The sequence below is a fragment of the Falco biarmicus genome, chromosome 4 (genome assembly GCF_023638135.1).
Source record: "Falco biarmicus isolate bFalBia1 chromosome 4, bFalBia1.pri, whole genome shotgun sequence".
Classification (NCBI taxonomy): Eukaryota; Metazoa; Chordata; class Aves; order Falconiformes; family Falconidae; genus Falco; species Falco biarmicus.
Genome location: NC_079291.1, coordinates 58,307,286 through 58,327,478, shown reverse-complemented (window position 1 = coordinate 58,327,478; position 20,193 = coordinate 58,307,286). Strand labels below are relative to the sequence as shown.

The window sequence follows — 20,193 nt, the reverse complement described above, 5'->3', positions numbered from 1 at the left end:
CTTACAAGAGCTACTTGATCCTCCAGGCGGCCCCAGTTCTTGCCGTAGGACATACATTCACTCTGAGAAGCAGCAGAGTTTATTTCACAGATTGGGAAGAAAGTATTTGTTTCAAGCCATGGTGAGAGGGGCAGGAGGGCATACAAAAGACCAAATCCCTAACAGTGCAGTGATACAAATGTGGTTGTCTTTTTTTTAATATTCTTTTCCTCTCTTCCTGCTCCTTTGCTTCCATTTCCCCCATCCTTTTAAGACAGCTTGGGTTCTGCATCACAGCTATCTCTTCAAGCTGACTCCACAGTAAATCTTCTTAGGCTGCTGACTCAGCAAACTGAAGGAAGAGCAGACCAGCAGCACACTTGCTAGAGACTTAAATAATATCCCTCCAGGTGCTGGATATTAATAGATGAGCAACATGAAAAATCACTGATTGTGATTTATTTTTTTTACAGGCTCCTTTTCTAAGAAATCTTTTTTTCATTTCCCAATTTGTTATTTGACTGCTTATCCAACTCTCCTCCAAACTCATGAATACGAAACCAACGAGGACAAGAATCATATTAATGTCCTTAAATCAATGTTGTCATCATACTATTTGCCTGTCACAGAAATTATTACTAGTACCAGAGGGCAAAAAAGTCAACACATTAATGTAGAACAACCATTTTCTCTGCTTTGTAACTTGCTGCCATGCATTTCTAAGACCTAGATATCTTGCCTGCTTAAATAAAGTTGCTTGTAGATACCTGTGCATAGCGTTGTGAACCACGTGTTGGTAGAATACATGTATTTCTAGACTTTCCCTTTTTTGGTTGTCATTCATGTTTTGTGCAAATAAACTTAATAACTTTACAAACATTTTAACAAATTGTGTCTAGTTTCAGCTTCTGCTGTAACCATAACTGACACCTGATGTGCTCAGCGTGAGATTACAAGTGCCAGTGTACTAGACGGAGCACCAACACAACATCAAGGTCTCACACCAGCTTCAGGCATCTTAGACAGGAGTGTCAACATGTAAGGCTTTCTCAGGAAAGCCCAGGAAGATAGCACCCTGAGATACCTATCACTCTGTCAGTCTCTGTAAGTACTTATCCCACCTAGCTTACAGGCTAAGGACCACCTGGAACCTAGAATCCTAATTTTGCACCTCTGAAAGGTACTTGAACTTGGTTGATATCAAGGGCACTGTCATCATTTTGTAACACCAATTTTCTCAGATACTTTCTGTGATACAACTTACCAGAAATTCTGAACCTTCTCTTTAAAACTACCTTACCCAATATTACATACCCTGAGACATTTTTTTCTTTTTTCTTTTTTTTTTTTTTTAAACCAGGCATAAGCTTTTAAGAGGTTGTTATATTCTTTGATTGTCCCAGCACCATCTCCCTATATTAAAAAGGAAAAGCTATAGCAGCAGTAATGTCTTGGCTAGCTGAGGTTTTTTTCTCCTCTGGAGAACATTCCCAGCAGTTCCCTAGCTATATTTGTACATAATTATGTTTGCATTACATAAGTAACAGGGAAGTCCCATGTAACTATGCATTATGTTAGAGGCAGTTGCAATCCTACAGAGAACTTGACTTCTCTAATAGGGTTATGAGATGTTACAAATCATAAGGCAGATAAACTCATTAAAAGCTGTCTCATTAAGTGCTGCATGGAAAAAAATAGTTTGCTTAAAGAGCCGGGACCAACACAACCATCTACATCCATGCCTGAAGAACCTCACATTTGAGCTGCAGCAGAAAATGGATGCTCTAACAAGCATAGTAGGGTTGGAGAGAAACTAATGGAATAGTGTGTCTGAATACACTGTCTCTCATCTTTAAAAAAATGACAGAGACTGAAATGTAGATGATCCTATTTGAACACAGCCTGGCACTGAAAGTGACAGCTACAGATGAATAATGGAGGATCCAGACAGCCCTCTGCTCTGTAAATTATACACATCCTTAAAAGACTGAGAAATATACCCCCTTCAGTAAACAGGGTCTGAGCAAACAGATCTAGTTTTTTTCTCTTCATATATTGCTTAAACATAATCAGATCGAGGTTTCATACTCTGTTCTGTGAGATGCTGTCTGTGTATCCAAATCTGTATTTGCCCAGCTGACCCTCATACAGTGATCGCAACTCAATGTTGATATACAACAGACATCACTTGCACTGTTCTTTTTCATCTCTCTCTTTTATAAATATATATTTTTAAGGAAGTCAGTGAACATATGTTTGCCAGCTAATGAAACCCTACAAAGACTGTCTTATCACTTGAAACATTTAAGCTTATTAATATTAAAAATGCATCCACAAGAAACTCCAAGTTTTAGCTGAAGAAATACATCTGATTGAATTATTACAGACAGTTAGAACACCTGCATTGCAGTTACATTTAAAATTCAGTTCATATACTAAGCCAACTTTGTGAGTCATGAATTTCATTGTTTCTCAAGTACATTTGGAACCAGACAAAGGAACGATGGTATAGGATACTATCTCCTCAACAATTTTATGATGAATTTTGTTAATATTTCAAAAAAAAAAACCAAGCCCACTGTTATCATAGATGAATAGAATGAGAAATCAATCAAAATGGCAGTGAAAGTGAATTCAGAAGCAAAAAATAGGTACGATGAAGAAAACTGATGTGCAAATAAAAAAAGGAGATGTCCAGAGAAAACAAAGAAAAGAGAGTGATTGAAAAGAAGCAGGCTAGCTAACAAAAAATGGATTAAAAAGAGCTGAAATAGCAACATAGGCATTTATACCTAGTAAATGGGGAAAGAAATAAAGCTCAAGAATTCCTCTAAAAAGCCTAGCAGGTATCATGCTTCTAGTTCCTGCCTTCAGTCCCAAGTGAATAATAAGGTGGAATACCTTTGTGGTCAGCAAATACAGAACAGCCTCTTAAACACGTGAAAAAATCTAACCAGCCTTAGTCTCTGACAATTAGAACTGGCTTGACATGCCCTTTTCTAAATATATCTTAGCATATTATTTTCTTGTTGTCTGCTCTGAGTCTATACTTGAAGCCACCAATAATTTTCTGTTAATGCAGTTTGTCCTTTTTTTGCCTTTTCTTGATCTGTTTATGAATGCAGCCCTTAGTCCCAGTGCTTTGGGTTTCTGTGGGTAAAATGGGCCTCTGTTGGTGAAGCCAAAACCTGGGCATCCAAGCAGGTGTGCAGATTCTCCCTTTGTAGAAAACCTGAAAATCTGAATGACAGAAAAGTACCAATTTGAGAACATCAGCACAGCACATTAAAGGTGATTTGAAGAGAAAGTGTGTGTCCCAATGGAGAGAAAATGTGTTAACACAAGTGTTATAAAAGAGTCCCAGTGAGGGAAGAAGTATAAATAACATATCATTCCTGAACAGTGAAAAGAAACTTAAGGTATGTAACAAGGAATGAGTACTATATACAAATTATGGTACAATCCATCATAGGCATAAATCTCTTCACAGGCCAAAGAAATGTGTGTACAAGTTCATGTGTGTAAAATCGTTAACTTTAGTATCTGGGTTCCTGCAAGAGATCATAATAAAACCTTACGCTCATAAACATTGCAGAAACAGCATATATAAAGGCATACTTGTTCTTATTAGCTCTGTTTTGCTTCCTAGTATTTCATTAGAGAGCTGTTCTTTCCAAAAGCTAAAGCTGATCACTAATTATCCAGCTCAGTGATCACAGTTACGTCCTGAAATGCTAGGAATTGGAAACTTGCTGTCCTTCCACATTTGCCAGGAAGGTCGTCCATCTGAAAGCCCAAGAGGTATGTTCAGGCACATCTATTCCCTTAATTAAAAATTGTTCACCTCTGAATACAATGACACCTTTTAGCTGTCTCAAGCTGAACACTAAAAATCTTGAAACTATGAAGATCACTGGTCATTTAAAAAGAAAGGCTTTTGCCTTTCCATTCATATGGCCATTTACCAATCTACTTTGCAATTTTATCTGGTGTAGGATGTGTCTGACCAACACATATTGATGAGAAAGGCTTAGCTGTAAGATGGGAGCTCCTAAGAGACCGTGACATGACAATTGTCATTTCTGGGTCTCAAACCAGAAGCAACAAGGTGTATTTATATAATCTAACGTATGGCCAAAACCCCAGCATATGAATTTGAGCTAACCTCCTTCTATAGTCAAGAATACAGGAATCTCATGCTAACATAAGCATCTAAAACAGGTCAAAGGGGGGTGGGGGTGGGGGTGGAGAGAGGTGTTTTCCCTCTGCATTAGCTTAGGGAAATCTAGTGTAACTACTTCAGAGATACAGTGTAAAAATTAAACACATTCACTTTGTTAATAAGTAATGCTTTCTACCTCACCAGGAAAACTAGGCAATGCTCACAAGAGTCATGTACCAGAAAGAAATTCAAAGACTAGGTATTTGTATAGTAAGGGACTGTATTATTTGGATGAACAGAAGTATACTAGCAGTTCCAATCCAATTCTGCAGAATTTAGCTGAATAAGGCTACATTTCTGATAAGCAGTTAATTAAAGTTGCTTCTAAGTAAGACCTAAGAGGAAAGAATGTGCGTTTTTGTGTGCCAAAATAAAAATAAGTCCTGTATGCTGACCAATATGGACTGTAAAAGACAGGTCACACAATCAATACACATGAGCAAGAAACTGTAAAATCTGCTGAAAGATAACTGGGGTCACATGACTACCATATTAAATAGTCCTCATTTAAAAAATAAAAACAAAATCTGTATCAAGAATTCTTAGAAATACCTGGCTTTTAAAGTGCAGTAACATGAGAGTATCTGTATATTAAGCAATTGTAAAGCATCTGCATGGAAGTTATGGAAGGTTATTAATGAGAACAAGATAAAGGATTTAAATACTAGTGTCATAGCATCTCACTGTGCAATGCTTCTTGAGAAGTGATGAAGGGCACAGTTATGATCAATAGTCCAGCAAAGAACTGGATTGAAATGTAAGATGAGTTTATTATAGGGGTTGTGTACCATACCTCACAGCTGCAAATGCAGAAGCATGCTTTATTCAGGGATCTTATGGCTGTCATGTGAGGCTAGATACAGCCGCAATGTGTAGGGGGATAATGGGCAGGAACAGTGTTACAGTCCTCAGATGTGTTCAGACTGAGTGATTCGCGGGATAACACGTTACATAGTAAGTAAAGAGTTACAATGAAAAAAAATCCCTATAATCTTCATAAAGAGTTGAAGATCTTCAAGAATGTGACCAAACAATTTGAGTGCCTGTATCTTTAGAGGTTATGGTTACTTGAAATTGGTCTTCTGAAAATAAAAGCACCCAAAAGCACTGGCTGAAATATCTCAAGGCTTAGGTTTCACCAGGCTGATGGGAAGCTCTAACTTTATTCCCTTTGCCTGAAAAAAAAAATATCTTAAACCAACAGATTTGAAACAGAAACCCCACTTTTTAAAAAAAATTATTACCTTATTTTATTCTTAATCTCAAGTACAAACAGTGAACAAATCCCCTCAAGGAACTGACTTGCCCTTCTACAGGATGGGCATCCATAAAGTAGGGAAAGTCTTTATGTAGGCTATGCGGTCACACAGAAAAGCCAGAATCGGTGTCAGCAACAGATCCTTCACTCTTAGCAAGTGCTGGCCTTCAGACCAGTATATCAGTACAATGGAAATCAAAAAATCTTTCCTTACCACTGGAAGCAATATGAGAGCGAAGAAGCAGATCTTCCAATTGACAGCCATCGTCTCTCTTAATGTTCAGCTTTGGTCACGTTTTGCTTGTTAATACTATTGTTAGGGCTGAAGCACACACTCTCTGAAGATCTTTTTGTTAAGGTCTACACGTCAAGGCTCAGATCTCTGCAGTGAAAGAGGAACATTATTATAAATACGGAAAACATGAAGAGAATGAAAAAGAAATGAACAGAAAACAGAGAACCCAGCACTTGAACTGTGAGCTGTACATTAGAGATCAACCATACTTGTCTGGATTGCTGCTATGATAGGTGCTATAGATGGTCTTGGATACTTAATTCAAAGCCAATGTCTGTATGATGAGTAACTTGTATCATAGAAACTACTGAAAAAGGTTCTGTAGCTGGGAAGACCTAGATTGTACCCCAAGGAAATGATATGATGGATTATTTTTAACCAGAAAAAGGACCTAATTGTCTGCTTCATTTCTGAAGTCATGATTTTGCCCGTCATGATTTTCAGTAGTGTCTCAAAAGCACAACTGTCTGGGGGCTTTTTTAGGAGACTGCATGACATGATAATTTACTCCCAGAGATCTCTTGTTCAGATAACAAAATCCATGACCAGAGCTGTTAACAGCCTGATAGCTTTTTGAGAACTCAGCAACAGAGGTGCAAAAGAATGAATTACACAGCCGGGCTAAAGATTCATCCATGACATTAGACAGGACTGACTTATGTGGATGACAAGGTCATGCATGTCTGTGACTTCCATTGCTTGGTCTCTGCCAAGAAGCTAGACAGGTGGCCAGGATATAACACAATTCTGCACCTGACATTAGCTTTGTCCTAGCACCTCCCACCATAAAACAGTGTTTAAACATTCCCACTCGTTCCAAATCATGATGGTTCCTCAAACATTTTTTCCTTGAAGAGAACCTCTCTGTCTTAATCTCTGGCTGGATGCAATCCTCATAACAGCGTAAAACACGATCCTGCTTCAGGTCTTGGTATCCTGGTGACACAGAGATCTCCTTTGGTGCCCTACCTACAGCCAGGTTTTTAGTTTTTAACATGGAGTTATACTTTCATATTCACTAGTTGTGTTTCCCCGGTTCTCCCTTGCCTGAGATGGATCACCTTGTATCAGGTTTGCATGGCAAGGTGTTGGCAGTGGGGGCTGCAGGGCAGCATCTGTGAGAAGGTGCCAGAACCTTCCCCCATGCCCGAGGAGCCAATGCCAGCCGGTCCAGGCCCAGCCCAGCCACCACAGTGGCAGCGCCAGGGGGAGAAGAGATTTCAGGGGGGAACCTGTGCGATTGCAGCCAGGGCAGCAGCGAGACTGTGTGGGAGCAGCGGCCCTGCAGCCCCCCACGCCAGGGCAGGGGTAGGCAGGGACTCCCCCAGTGCTGCTGGGGCCAGGCTGCTGGCAGGGCTGGGGACCCTGCGGGGACACCTCTGGGGCAAGCTGGGCTTGAGGGACGGCACTCATGGGGGGGACTCCCACTGGGGCAGAGCAGGGGGTGAGGAGCCCTGTCCCTGCAGAAGAAGGGGTGGCAGTGACAGCACGTGATGGACGGACCCCAGCCCCATTCCCCATCCCCAGTGCTGCTGGTGGGGAGCAGGGAGAGAAATGGGGAGCAAAGTTGAGCCCGGGAAGAAGAGAGGGGAGGGGGGGGGGGGGGGGAAGTGTTTTCAAGATTTGGTTTCATTCCTCATTATCCAGCTGTGATTTGATGGGTAATAAATGAAACCGGTTTCCCCACGCTGAGCCTGTTTTGCCCACGACAGCCATTGCTGAGGGATGTCCCTGCCCATACCCCGGCCCAGCAGCCTGGGGTGCAGTTCCTCTGCCCTGCCCAGCTGAGGAGGGCAGTGACACAGCGGCTTGGTGGGCGTCTGGTGTCCAGCCAAAGTCAACCCACCACACCCCTTCAGTGCATCTCTACCCTATAGACTTAATTCCTCCAAGGTAAGCTCAGCCAGCAGTCCTTTGGCAATGTCTACAGCAGTTTAGGTGCAAGCTCTCTGCTTCAGGAAGGTATGAGAGTTTAGCCCCATTGGCATGAGCTGTGCCACACCAGTTTGTCTTGGAGCCAGAGAATGGTGTCTCATCTGTTTTATTTCAAAGTGCAAATGAAGCTTTTGAATGCTGAGGCCCCTTGTAAAATCTTCTTGTTTGATGTAGGTTTCCTACATACCATCACCTATGACCTCCACGGGCATAAACACAACTGACATACATCTTCACAGCTAGAGAAATGTTTAAACAAAGTAAGTAAATATTTGAGAAAAGAAAAGGGATCATAGATAATAACAAACCAGGGACACAAACAATTAGAGAAAGAATAAAACAAGGGTACATTGGAAAAACATTTAAAATATCAGAGGGAATGCGAGGAAATATAACAGAGAAAAGACTGAGAAGAAAACAGAAAGTAAACAAAAAATGACAAAGGCAAATGTAAAAGAACTTTTATGATCACAGGACACTCAATTTTTTTACTGACTGCAACATACTGCCAAGACACTAGCATTTCGAAAGGAGGGAGTCTTTCAATTAAAAAATAAAAGAAGGAAAATTAAGCTCTTTAAATTTTTGTCTTCTCTATCAAGACCCTGACTAAATGGAGAACAATGATTTATAAAATTCCCTCTAAACTGATCTGCTTTCTTCCATCCTCACTCAATCAGTCAATTTTGCTCTGCTCTGGTACAGAATTTAATTACTTAACTGTATTTCTGATGGTTTATCAAATAATGAGGGACTGATAAGATCTCAGCTGAGGAGGACAGCAAACATCCATGGTGACATTCAGCAGTGAGGAGATGGAAAAAGAAAGTCACTCCATTAACAGAAGCAACAGAAAAACAAAAGATGCATTAGCAGACATTGGATTTGAAATTATTTCTTGATCATTTGCACTCTTGTGTGCAGGCCAGTCCAGAAAGGCGGGAGTGATGTGGAGATTGAATTCTATCCTTGGGTTCTGCTACTGTAATGCATCAGAAAAAATAAGATTTAAATACAGTGGAGGGGTAGGAGATGCCTGACTAAAGAGATGGACAGATACCCCATGAGGAAGTGGTAACTGCTAGAATACATTGTTTCCAATATTTGAAGATCCTGTTTTACTTTTCCCTGACATTCACTAGGTTGGAGATGTGGAGTGGATGCTTTCTGTTTTATCTTAGTTTTTAAAAAACTTCTAAAGAGAAGACAAGAACATCTGCAAAGCATCTCATTGACTTTCTTTCACATTTTGCCGAAAAAGTAAAAGAATTGACTTCATTTTTGCCTTCAAGGTAGTCATGGAAACCTGCATCAAAAACTGGGCTGAGGCCTTCATATCGCCCACAGAGACTTAAGTGTTTATTAGGTAATAACAACTGCCAGTTCTGTGAAATTATGCCCTAGACCTGAAGTGAACTTGTATATATTGTTTAGCAGCTCCTAGCATGTATGATAAACATAGGTGCAGAGTCCACATACTACCAATAAAAGGCTTGTTATCTCACAATCATATACTAGAAAAATAAACTTTTTAAAAATACAGGCAATGCTCTTAAAGCATTTCCATTCAGTACTGGGGAAAAAGAAATAAAGATATGAATATGGGATTTGGAAAGAATGCTTGAATTATCATATTGTTTTCTGATGTCACTGGTAGCCAAGTCCTGTAATTTCATTAGAAAATTAGAGCTACTAGTGCTCCATGTTGTTGTTTTACCTGCATCTGCTACTGTAATTAAAATTGGAGAAGTCAGAACAGCCAATAGCATGGGGGCTGCACATTTCAGTTATGCAAACAGTTCCCCAATATAAAAAAAAAAAACTTCAATTATCTCTGATGAAACAGAAGAGCTGTTGAAGTCTCTGACAATGAAAATCAGTTGATTGTTACTAAGAGGCACTGGGCTTCAGGGAGCTATTTCAAGCATGGCTGAAACATACGAAGAAGGAAAAAAAACACTCAGCCAAAAAAAGGACTTGTTTTGGTCACATAATGACTTAAGGAAAAAAATTCATCACCTACAAAGGTGGATTGATTTTTCCACTGTAGACACTTTCGTAGACACTTTCAGTGCCACAGCAGATTCTTTGTATTATTCAGTGGTGAGGTACTCCAAGGGCAGGTTGGAAAAACTTTGACAAAACCCATTCTGCTACAAGTGCCCGTTTTTCCCCTATCTAAAAAGGAGCTCTGGAGTGCTTAGCTCATATGTGGACTAATTTACGGAAGCCTAAAGGCTGATGAGGAGAATTACACAGTCAGAAGCTCTCAAGTGTAAAGTACAAAACATTATGTCAGTAACCAACAAAAACAGAGAGCGAGTCCTTCCCAAGTAGGATGTGCCCACTCCCAGGGGGCCATACATCACTACCTGTCATATCAGTTATTCTTTTCAGTTGTTTTGCAAATACTGCCTTGTTCTGAAGTCAGGGCTCCCGCTGTCAGAAGTGAGCTAACCAAGACTAGCTCTACATGTTGACTTCTTGAGAAGACTTTTTCTTTCCCAAGATACCCTTTGGGAAAGCTACCACATGACTATTTTTAGTAGTAGGAAGTGCAGGAACTCTTACCAGACAGTTCTGCAGGCTCTCCCTGTCAAAAGCAGGGATACCCCCAGTAACTGCAGCACCTTGTGGGTTCCCTCTTAACAAAACCTCACCATCTCAGGTAATGGGTGGAACTGTTATGCAGCATCTTAGACAGCACATACCCATGTAGGATGAATGAAAGATGATTTTTAGTGACTTTATAAGGCAGTTATGAGCTGTTAACTGCATTCTCACCCAAAAGAAAGAAACAAGCTGATCTGCTAGGCTCCTTGGTATGGTCCTCTGGGATGCATGCCAGTGGTTTGGAAAGAAGGCAATAAATTTCAAAGCTGACCCACAATGGCTTAGACCAGCAGTTATCAAATGCAAGTTCATTACTTAATTAATCTTAATTTTGTGTCTAGTCAAGGCTGCCCACATCCTTCTCCTGCACACCAAGCCACTACACAAGTGTGGAAATCTGAAAGCTTCTGACAACATGCAGGATCAACCGAGCTTCTGCACATTGAATACTCTATGTTGCACAAAGTCACTCATTCCACAGTTACCCCAGTACTTCCTAGTGACATGAGGAATATTTCCCTATGCAGAACACACATGGGTAGAGAACATTGGGGTGCAAAGGAAAAAAGGTGCTGAGGAGAATACTCCAGCCCTCACCAGTCAGTCTGGCTCACAGACCGCTCCCTTGGCATTTCAAAGTTCTTCCCAAGGAAGGGAACTCCACAGTTGTTTATGGCACAAAGTTAGCCAGATGGGCATCTTTGGCTTATATATGAACAAGTAATTATACTGATATAGATGATCCTCTGTCTTCTACAATCTTTCAATACCAAGTGTGAAATCCAGTGCATTTTATTATTTCCCTCCTAAAACTTCCCAAATGTAGCATAACAGCTTCATAATTTATGTTAAATGGCACGGTGAACCTTCCTCATGCCAACTGAGACAGTTGCTAGCAAGAAATAAGCAGGTTGGGGAAATAGCCCATCAGAGACTTGGGACACCACCTAATTTTAGAAACCTAGAAGACACATACTCACATATGAGCTCATTGTCAAGTCTTTTTTTATGTAGTCAACAGAGGAAAGTAGATATATGAAGGAAGCAAATTGTCTGACCTATTTTAGGTATGTACTTTATACTTTCTACTTCTCTTCCCTAAGTGTGAAGGAATTCTTAACAGCTACCTCATATGTTGACATATACATTGTGGATATCTAAATTCATACAGAATAACCCCACTTCCAGTCTTTTCTGAAGTATACAATTCAGCAATATGAAACCCAACATAGCAAAGTTTGACCTACCATAAAGGCTTGAGAAGGAATTGGACTGTTTAGGGTGTCAAAACATTGATACTGAAATATTTAAGATAACAGAAAAACTAAAAGAAAATTTAACTAAATATCAGACTGCAAGAGCTCTAAAGTTTCCTTTAGAAACTAGCCTGTAAAAAGCAATCCTATCAGAGCAAACAAAAAGATTAACATTGTGGCCTTTCTAGTATCTTTAATATACCACTTCTCATTTCTTGGAGTTTAATTATTTTGGGTTGTTTTCGTTTACTTTCATTAATCTTTGTAAATTCACTGAAATTAAAGTATCTGCATGGATCACAGCAGCTGAGAATCTAACTCTATCTTTCTTTTAAAAATCAAAGAGTCATTTATTCACTTTTATCCCTTTGTATGCTTCACTGGAAGAGACCCTAGTCTCCTTGTTTCCACTCACCATGTCTGTTGTCAATCACAAAACAGGATTTGAAGGGCAGCTACAGCAGGAGGCCTAAGATGTGGATTTTCAGAAAGGTGTTGCAGCACAAGCAAGCTATCAGGCTGCAACAAGGCTTTACCATCAGTCAGAGTCTACTGTCCCCACTGTTTCTCCTTCCTCTATAGGTCAGACCATACTGTCTCATCTCCTCCATCCAACCCCCTCTCCCCCACTCCTCAGAGCTATTTAACTACTTAGGGGGAACGACCTACACCTGCACATTATCCGTGTCAATCAACCCACTGCCTTCGAGGCCAGGCCACAGCTGCATGTTATCAATGCTGATCAACCCACTGCCTTCATCCCTCTACAGAAAGGAATGAGTGAGCACTTCTCAGGTCCACGTGAATATCCTGGGGCTCTTAGGCAGAAATGCCACCCTTTCACCTGAAAGAGCTACAACCAGGAACGTGGATTTTGTCACAGGATTGTCCACAAGGAGGAATGGAGACTGTAGGATATCTAGCCATCATTCTAAGACAAACTGTTGTGGAGTCAAGTGCTGCAAACTGTCCGTTAATGACAGATGCAAACCGGTAGTCTCTTCTAATATCCAGTGTTTTCACTGCTCAAGAAAATTGTTGCTTTTGACTTCAGGAAACAAAATTTTTAAAAAAGAGCTGATACAGTGCTAGCAGTAATTTTGCATGGAAATAGTTGAAAGAAACATATTCAACCTGCTGCCTGGCTTAGACACTTCAGTGTTAAAGAATAACCAAGTCTGTCAGTAATGCTCAGCAATAGTCTTTTTTCCATCTGGAGGAATATGGGGGGGGTTAATTCTGTTTTTCCTTGCACAGCATGCAGAAAACACCTATGAATTTTTCTAGTCCTCCCTTTCTAAAAATGAAGATAAAGATGTGATTACAAAAATAGGAATTGGTAAACTGCAGGTGCTGTGACTCCTGTATGTATATGAGAGTCCAGATGGTTGAATATTTCTACTTGAAGTAGGATTATCAATTTCATTGTCTTCTGTGAGGACTTCTGTAGGAAAGAAATCAGAGCAATGCAGTTTTGCAAGAAGAATAACAGATCAGGGGATTCACAGAACTGGGGGTTGGCAAGGAACCCTGGAGATTGTTTAGTCCAACATCCCTGCTCAAAGCAGGGTCAGCTAGAGCAGGTAGCTTAGGTTATCCAAAACCCATTTCCAATCAGGTTCTGATTATCTCCAAATGTTGAGATTCCATGAGCTCCCTGCACAACCTGTTCTAGTACTTGACCATTCTAACAATAGAAAAGTGTTTTGTTATCTTGCAGTTGTATTTCCTATATATTTGTGCTTGTTGCCTCTTGTCCTGCTGCTGGCCACCACTGAGGGGAGCCTGGGTCTTTTTACACATTAATAAAATCCCCCTGAGTCTTCTCTAGGCTGAACAGCTAGCCCAGCTCTTTCAGACTCTCCTCCTGATTCCTTAATCATCTTTGTGGCTCTGCGCAGGACTCACTGCAGTGTGTTCATGTCCCTCTTGTACTCACAGTCTGGCACTCGACCCAGCATTCCAGATGTGTCTCACTGGGCTGAGAGAGAGAAGGATCAACTCCCCTGGCATGCTGCCTATACTTTTTCTCATGCAGTTTATGATGCTTTTGGCCTTCTTTGCCACAAGGGCACATTACTGGCTCAGGATCTGCTTCATGTTCACCAAGAGCCTTAGGTCCTTCTCTGCAAAACTGCTTTCCAGCCAGCTGATCCCCAGCTTGTCCATGTGCATAGAATTTTTGCTCTCCAGGTGCAGGACTTCACATTTATCTTTCTTGAATTCCTCTCTGCCTATTTCTTCAGCCTGTCTAGTTCCCTCTGAATAACAGTATGACCAACCACTCCTCCCAAACTTTCTGAATGTGCACCCTGCTCCATCATCCCATCATTAATGAAAACATTAAACAGCATTGGTCACATTCAAAAGTTAGACATTATAGTTCAGCCCGGTCTACCCAGGCTCTCTTTACAGTCAGTGGAGAAGAGGTAAGTATGGTAAGTATCCTCAGGGAGCAATTCTATACCCTAATGCTAGATAACTAATTTTGGACAACAAGAGTTACTGCCTGGAAAGAGTCTATTTTTCATTCCTCTGCTTACTAAGGCCGATGAGGGCAAACAAAGAAAATTCCATATCCAACATTTCAGACACCAAGGCACTAATGGTAAGCAAAACAGAATACTGACTTCCATCTGTGTCATGGCCTTTTGTTATTTTCAGTACTATCTTTATTCCTTTTATTAACACAACCTAATAACTTCCATGTATGTTTTATTTCAGCTGTCCCTGATTATAATTTTGGTGGAGTGTGGTTTTTTTTTTCTTTTCCTTTGAATGGTTTCAATTAAATTGATATTCCCTGAAGATGTAAGAGTATTATAATTTGTCCTTACAAAGTACGCTCCTTATCATTTCTGTATAACCTGACAGCTCTTGAATTTCCTAGTCCTCTAGCTTTATAGAATTTTCCTAACATTTAAAAAAACCTCTCAAAACTATTCTAGAACAGATTTAATGAGCGTCACTCAGCTAATTTAAGAAAGATATCCCAATTTACACTTTCTGAAGATTGGATACATTTCTTGATCATTTGCAAATTTTGCTATCACATTGTTCACTTTCAGACCTTACACCAGATTAGGCTAGCATAGCTCCTTGTGGCATTCAGTATTACTTTTGAGAAAAAGTTGTACACTCTTGCTGCTTTGTTTTCCCTTTATTTAGGGGTCAGACACATAGCAAAACTTTTACAGCTTGCAAACTTATTATGCCAGAGATGATGCACAGTAAATATGTATGTAGCTCTTGGTTTACATCAAATTCAAGGCAGGATCATTTAGTTTTGGTTGTTTTGTTGGTAAGCTAAGTTTCATTCTTCTGCGTTCACCATAGGCAAAGAACTCACATAAGAAGTTACCATAGGTAAGCATATGTTTGGAAATGTGTTAAATCAAAGTAAATCAGTCATGTGAGCCACTCGGCTCTTCTGATCCCAGCTGATGCCTGCTTTCTTCAGTAAGAATATTATCAAAAAATTTTTGAAAATCCAAATTCACTATATCTCATCCGTTCATATGTGTGACCATAAAACCCAGCCTTTCTTAAACTTTGAAATTTTATGCCTTTCTGGACATGGTGTGTAAAACTAAACAGCACTTGAGGTTTTTAAACAAACTCCAGTTAAAATGCCTGGCTTTTATAAGTTAAAAAAAAAATATGATATAACAATTCTTCTCCTTCATATTATGCTGCTTCACCCATAGGGGTATGATAAAACTTTGAAGGTCATTGACATCTAAAGAATTCTTCTAGCTATCTGAGTATTTTGACATTATAATGACTTTGGACGTCTGTTGGAACTGTTGCTTCAGGTTTTCTGAAAATTCAGGCATACATGAATGGATCATTCATCTACAGATCAGGATTTTCTAGCTTGTCTTTGCAACTAGAGCAGCTATAGACTTATGAAAGCAGAGACTATGGAACACAATTCATCCCTCCCTGTGCATACGATTGCTATTCTTGGCAGATTTCCCATGTAACATCACCCATAAAATGCATGCAGCAGTTCTTGCCTTGATTGGAATTATTTTCTCTATTGTATTATCTATCAGATTTATTGTGGCCTTATGTTGTTGACATCCCCAGAGACCTGGTGAAATGGCATGACTTTTTTAACTAAAGACCACAGATACTCAGTCGCAGGGAAATATTTATAAACTACCATGCATTTAAGAAGCATTAGTAGGTAAAGTAAAAAATTATATGAGAAATTTTCATCTTCATAGGCAGGCCAATTACTCTTTTGAAGCATCTGTGGTGTATGTGGAACTTTATAGCTAATATACAACTAATATGGAAACATAGAGGTAACTACGTGCTGCTCCATTCCAGCAGAGCTTAAGTGCTGCTTGGCAAAGTCCTTCAAAATCATTACTCTGCTACCGGTAAAATGTGTTCTTTATCTGGCATATCAAAGTTTTGCAAGAGCTACTTGATTCATTTGCTTTCCTCAAGTGGTGATCTGCATTTTCTGCCCTGGCTATAGCTTTCACTATTGTTTTTCAGTATTACATAGGAACTTGTAAGAACTCTTTTTTAACCATCCATCAACATCGCCATCACTCTCTGCTTTGAACATATACGGCTGGATATATGTCTGCTCAACAGTGTCACTGTTGAGCAGACATCTGTCACAGCCAGAGGAAAGAGTAAAAGCAGAAAAATGCACCTCTGGACCAAAGCCCTTTACTCCCATTGTGTCTGAAAAGCATCCTAAGTGCAGTACTTCTATAGCACCTTCAAACTCAACTCAAAATAATATATTTACTGGAGTGCGATGCCACTCTTAACACCCTTAATTAGCTTTGTTGATGTGCTGAACTGATTATCTTGAGATAAAGCTGCCATTATGAAACTATCATTTCTCCCCAGACCCAAGGTAGTCGCTGTGCAAGGTACTACGTGCTCTCAGCTGTGAGGAAATATCAGGGGTATCTTTAACAAGGCATTCCATTATTTAGTACAGGCAGACTCCAGGCCCTATAGCTGGTGATGGACCCATGGGCGAGACAGTCTCTGAACTGCAGTAACAGCACACCAACATCATATTGTCTCTGGGAAACAAGTCTACCCTGCTCATCTGAAAGCAGAGCCATAGTAGTAAAATAAGCAATGAAAGGGAGTTACCTGTTACTTTGAAAGGTGGTAAATACAACGAGCAATTGCCTGATGCCAAAGGAATAAATATGTGGTGGTGTGCAGAAAACAGTCTGATATAACCTTGGCATTGAAAGACTGATGCTTGGAAGTATGGAAAAATTGCCAGGGTGTTCAGAGAGGATGACCAAATGATCTTTCTTTGCCTTATATGAACTTCTCATTTTTCAATGCAAACAGCAGAGCCATTCTGCATACAACAGCATGTACTTCTTTGAGCATTCTGACCTGGCGACCTATGGTGATGTCCCAGATGAATATCCATAGGCCTCCGCTACACTTCTAAACAACAACATAGAAAGCTTTCATGGGCCAAGGTTCAGCCCATCTTGAAAAAAACCAAACAACAAAACCCAAAACCTCAGCTATAATATGTTTCCTGATTTATTGCTGGATAGAGAAAATGATCCCCTTACAACTGCGATTCTTCAAGCTCATAATGTCCAATTCTCAGGGAAATGTGTCCCAGAACAAGCCTGAGAATACAACTCTGCCTCTTCTCTCCTTAGGAACATGAAAATATTTGCCTCCCACCCCCCCAGCAGTTTCATTCCTACACTGAAGGATAAGGTTAAGTCACTGCATAAGCATTAGCAAGTTGCATAATTCCTTTTTTTTCCACCTACATATCCTATTGTCCTCTTTTTTGTTGCACCTCAAACAGCCTAAGTTTGCCCAGCTGTATCCCATCTTCTGGTTAATGGACTCACTACATTTGGACAATATTAGGACCTTCCACAGCACATGTTCTTGCAACACCAGAGATGGAATTCATGTCACGTAAATTTGGCTGTCTAAAAGTGAAACATCTATATCCAAGCTAGTTTCCCCTAGCTCCCTCTGCAGTGAACAAAAGATGAGCAATTCACCTCAGCAGCACATGGGTTTGCCTTGCTCTGGGACACTGTGCTGCAAAGAAAGAGCTAATAAAGCAGAAAACCAGTTTGATTAGCTCAGAAGACTCTGTCGAGTAGGGACAGCCAAAAGCATAGCAGAAGTATAAACAAAAGAGGAAGAAAAGCAATTGAAATTAAAGTCTGTTGGGACAAGAAGATGTTAAGCTGGGAATTAGAAGAAAGCTTTGGACCATCAGCAGAAAGAGGCCCTGGAAGTACTTTCCAGAAGTAGGAGGATAATCAAAAAAGGAGGACTTTATGTAACGTGAATATTTTGTAAATCGACTGATATGTAGATTATTGCAGTGCTAATAGACATAGGTTCCCAGTCACATGGCCTCTGACTCACAGCTGGCTCCCATCCAGCCACCTTAAAGCACAGAGTGAACTCGTGTCTCAGGAGGAGACTGCAACGTGTTCTTGGTCTTTCCTGCTCCCTGTAGTCTGGAGGCAGTGAAGGCTGCAGAGCTTTTTTGGTAGTGGGTGCTGAGGCTGATGGTAGCTTAGACATATGGACAGGCAAGGGAGTTCAGTCCTTCCTAGGAAAGCTCCTACTTACACGCAAGGTGTAAGTACACACACAGTCCTTTGGTCTGACATAGAAAGGAATGAGTCTAGAGGAAATGTTATGGACTTCTTTTTCTATTTTTTTTTTTCTTTATTTCAGCAGGTCACAAAGACCTTTGCATCCTGTCTCATGAAGCAAGGACACTCAGGTGACACAGTGAGGATGTTGCAGGTAACTCCAACCCTTTCAGCCCTCTCTCTTACCTTGTCTCTAGATAGTTTGCCTTTTGAAAAAGAAAACCTAATAACCTGGGTAGCATTGCACAATTATTCCACACTGTAAAACTGATTTACCAAGCCGTGGTTCACAGTAGTTAAGATATCTTAGCCAAGGTCACATTTCAGGGTGCCCAGTGCCTTAAAAAGGTATGAATACCCATGACTTACAGCAGTGAAGCTTCTTAGGGACATTACTTTTTAAAAACTAAAATCTGGATAATGTAAACATTCAGCTTAATTCATACACCACTGCTTCACTATTATTCTGAATTAAACTGCTTCTAGAAAAAATACAGCACTGCCACCCCTAGGAAAAAAGTAAATACAAATAAATGGAAATTATTCATTTCCCTTTAATCACCTTCTCAGACTGTGATTAACCTGATGATTTCTGTATTCATCTTCGTGATCTGCTCATGGATTTCCATGATAAGTTGCCCCTATGGTGCCCTATAAGGTGGCATAATATGGCCCTAAGTGAATACCTGGGAGGATTTGAACAATTCAGGATCAAAACAGTTCAATATAAACACACATACACACATAAACATACAATTACATGCAGAATTTTTTAGCCAAGGTATATGTTCTCCTTTTCTATTAATTCAAGAGATATCCAAAAACAAACAAAAGAAATGCACAAAAACACAACTAGAAGAGATCAGTTGTATCCATTATAGCACGGTTGTTACTTCTGTGGAACTCCAATCTACTACAGCAGGTTTCTTCTTATATACAGAGGCTGTGTGAACAGAAGTCAATGGGCTCCATTAAAAAAGTGAGTTATTTTGCCATATTGAACTTGGCTGTTGAGGTAAAAGCTGAAAACCCTGACTGTAGATAGTAAGATGTGTGGTGATAAAGTTGACAGGATGGTCATCAGATCAGATGCAACTAACTTGGTATGATTCACATTTTCCTTCAAAAATCATGTGGAACTGGAATATTCCATGTGGCCCAGAAGACAACCAAAATGTTATTGCTTTCCATTGGCTAGCTTTGACATTTTATTGTCATGCACACCAGTAAAACCTAGGATACAAGGATGTAAATTCAATCAGGCTGAAATCCTTGCCTTCTCCAAAGTGCCCACTGCTCAGTTTTAAATAGGTTGACTCATGTTTCAAAGGCACAGTGAAAATGCTTCTTCCCCATGGGTGCTCTTTCAGAGCCTTGGATGAGAGTTATTTCATTAAAATGTATCCCTCTGAAAATGAGCTACTTTCCACAGATTCCTTGTATAGTCACTGAGACATAGCCAGCACATCCAGTAGAGCTCAGAGCACAAGTTAGATCATCCTAAATTATGTATCTCAGAGCATCAGATGAATTGTGCCCTATATCTCTATGTTTTCTTTCAGGAAGGAGAGAGAGAGGAAGCAAGGGAAAGGAAGAGAGAGATTTAAGACAGACACACAGCATAAAACATTTCAGCCCAAACAGTAAAAGTTTGCCAAAGCTACACTCAGCTGATTAGTGGCATCTTATATTGGGCAGCAAATTAAGGTCAAATAACATTAAGTATTCAGTAACAGAAGTTTTTTTCTTGTTGTTTAACCTCCTCCCTTCACTTTCCACACATTAGACCAAGTCTAAATTCTGTTCAGGTCTCCCTCTGCACCCATCTTGAGTTAAATTTGTAATTAAAGCTCAGCAGAAATGACACGGAAGGAACAGCGGCTTGAGAAGCAGGTGATGCAGTCATGCAAAGATATTTATGTTAGCTGCTGAGAAAAACTAACTAAAATCTGTGCCTTAAAGTGCTGGTATGGCTCAATCATGGTGATGAT

At 40.1% G+C, this 20,193-nt stretch overlaps 1 protein-coding gene across 4 annotated transcripts in view; it reads right to left on the bottom strand.

Moving 5' to 3' along the window:
* ADCYAP1R1 (ADCYAP receptor type I) overlaps nucleotides 1-20,193 on the bottom strand; it is a 140,523-nt gene that overhangs the window by 101,721 nt on the left and 18,609 nt on the right. For all 4 annotated transcript variants that reach the window (XM_056338255.1, XM_056338256.1, XM_056338257.1 and 1 more), the window contains exon 2: nucleotides 5,674-5,841. In XM_056338255.1, the coding sequence (XP_056194230.1) occupies nucleotides 5,674-5,724 (51 nt within the window). In that variant the 5' untranslated portion in view covers nucleotides 5,725-5,841. The remainder of the gene's footprint in view (nucleotides 1-5,673; nucleotides 5,842-20,193) is intronic.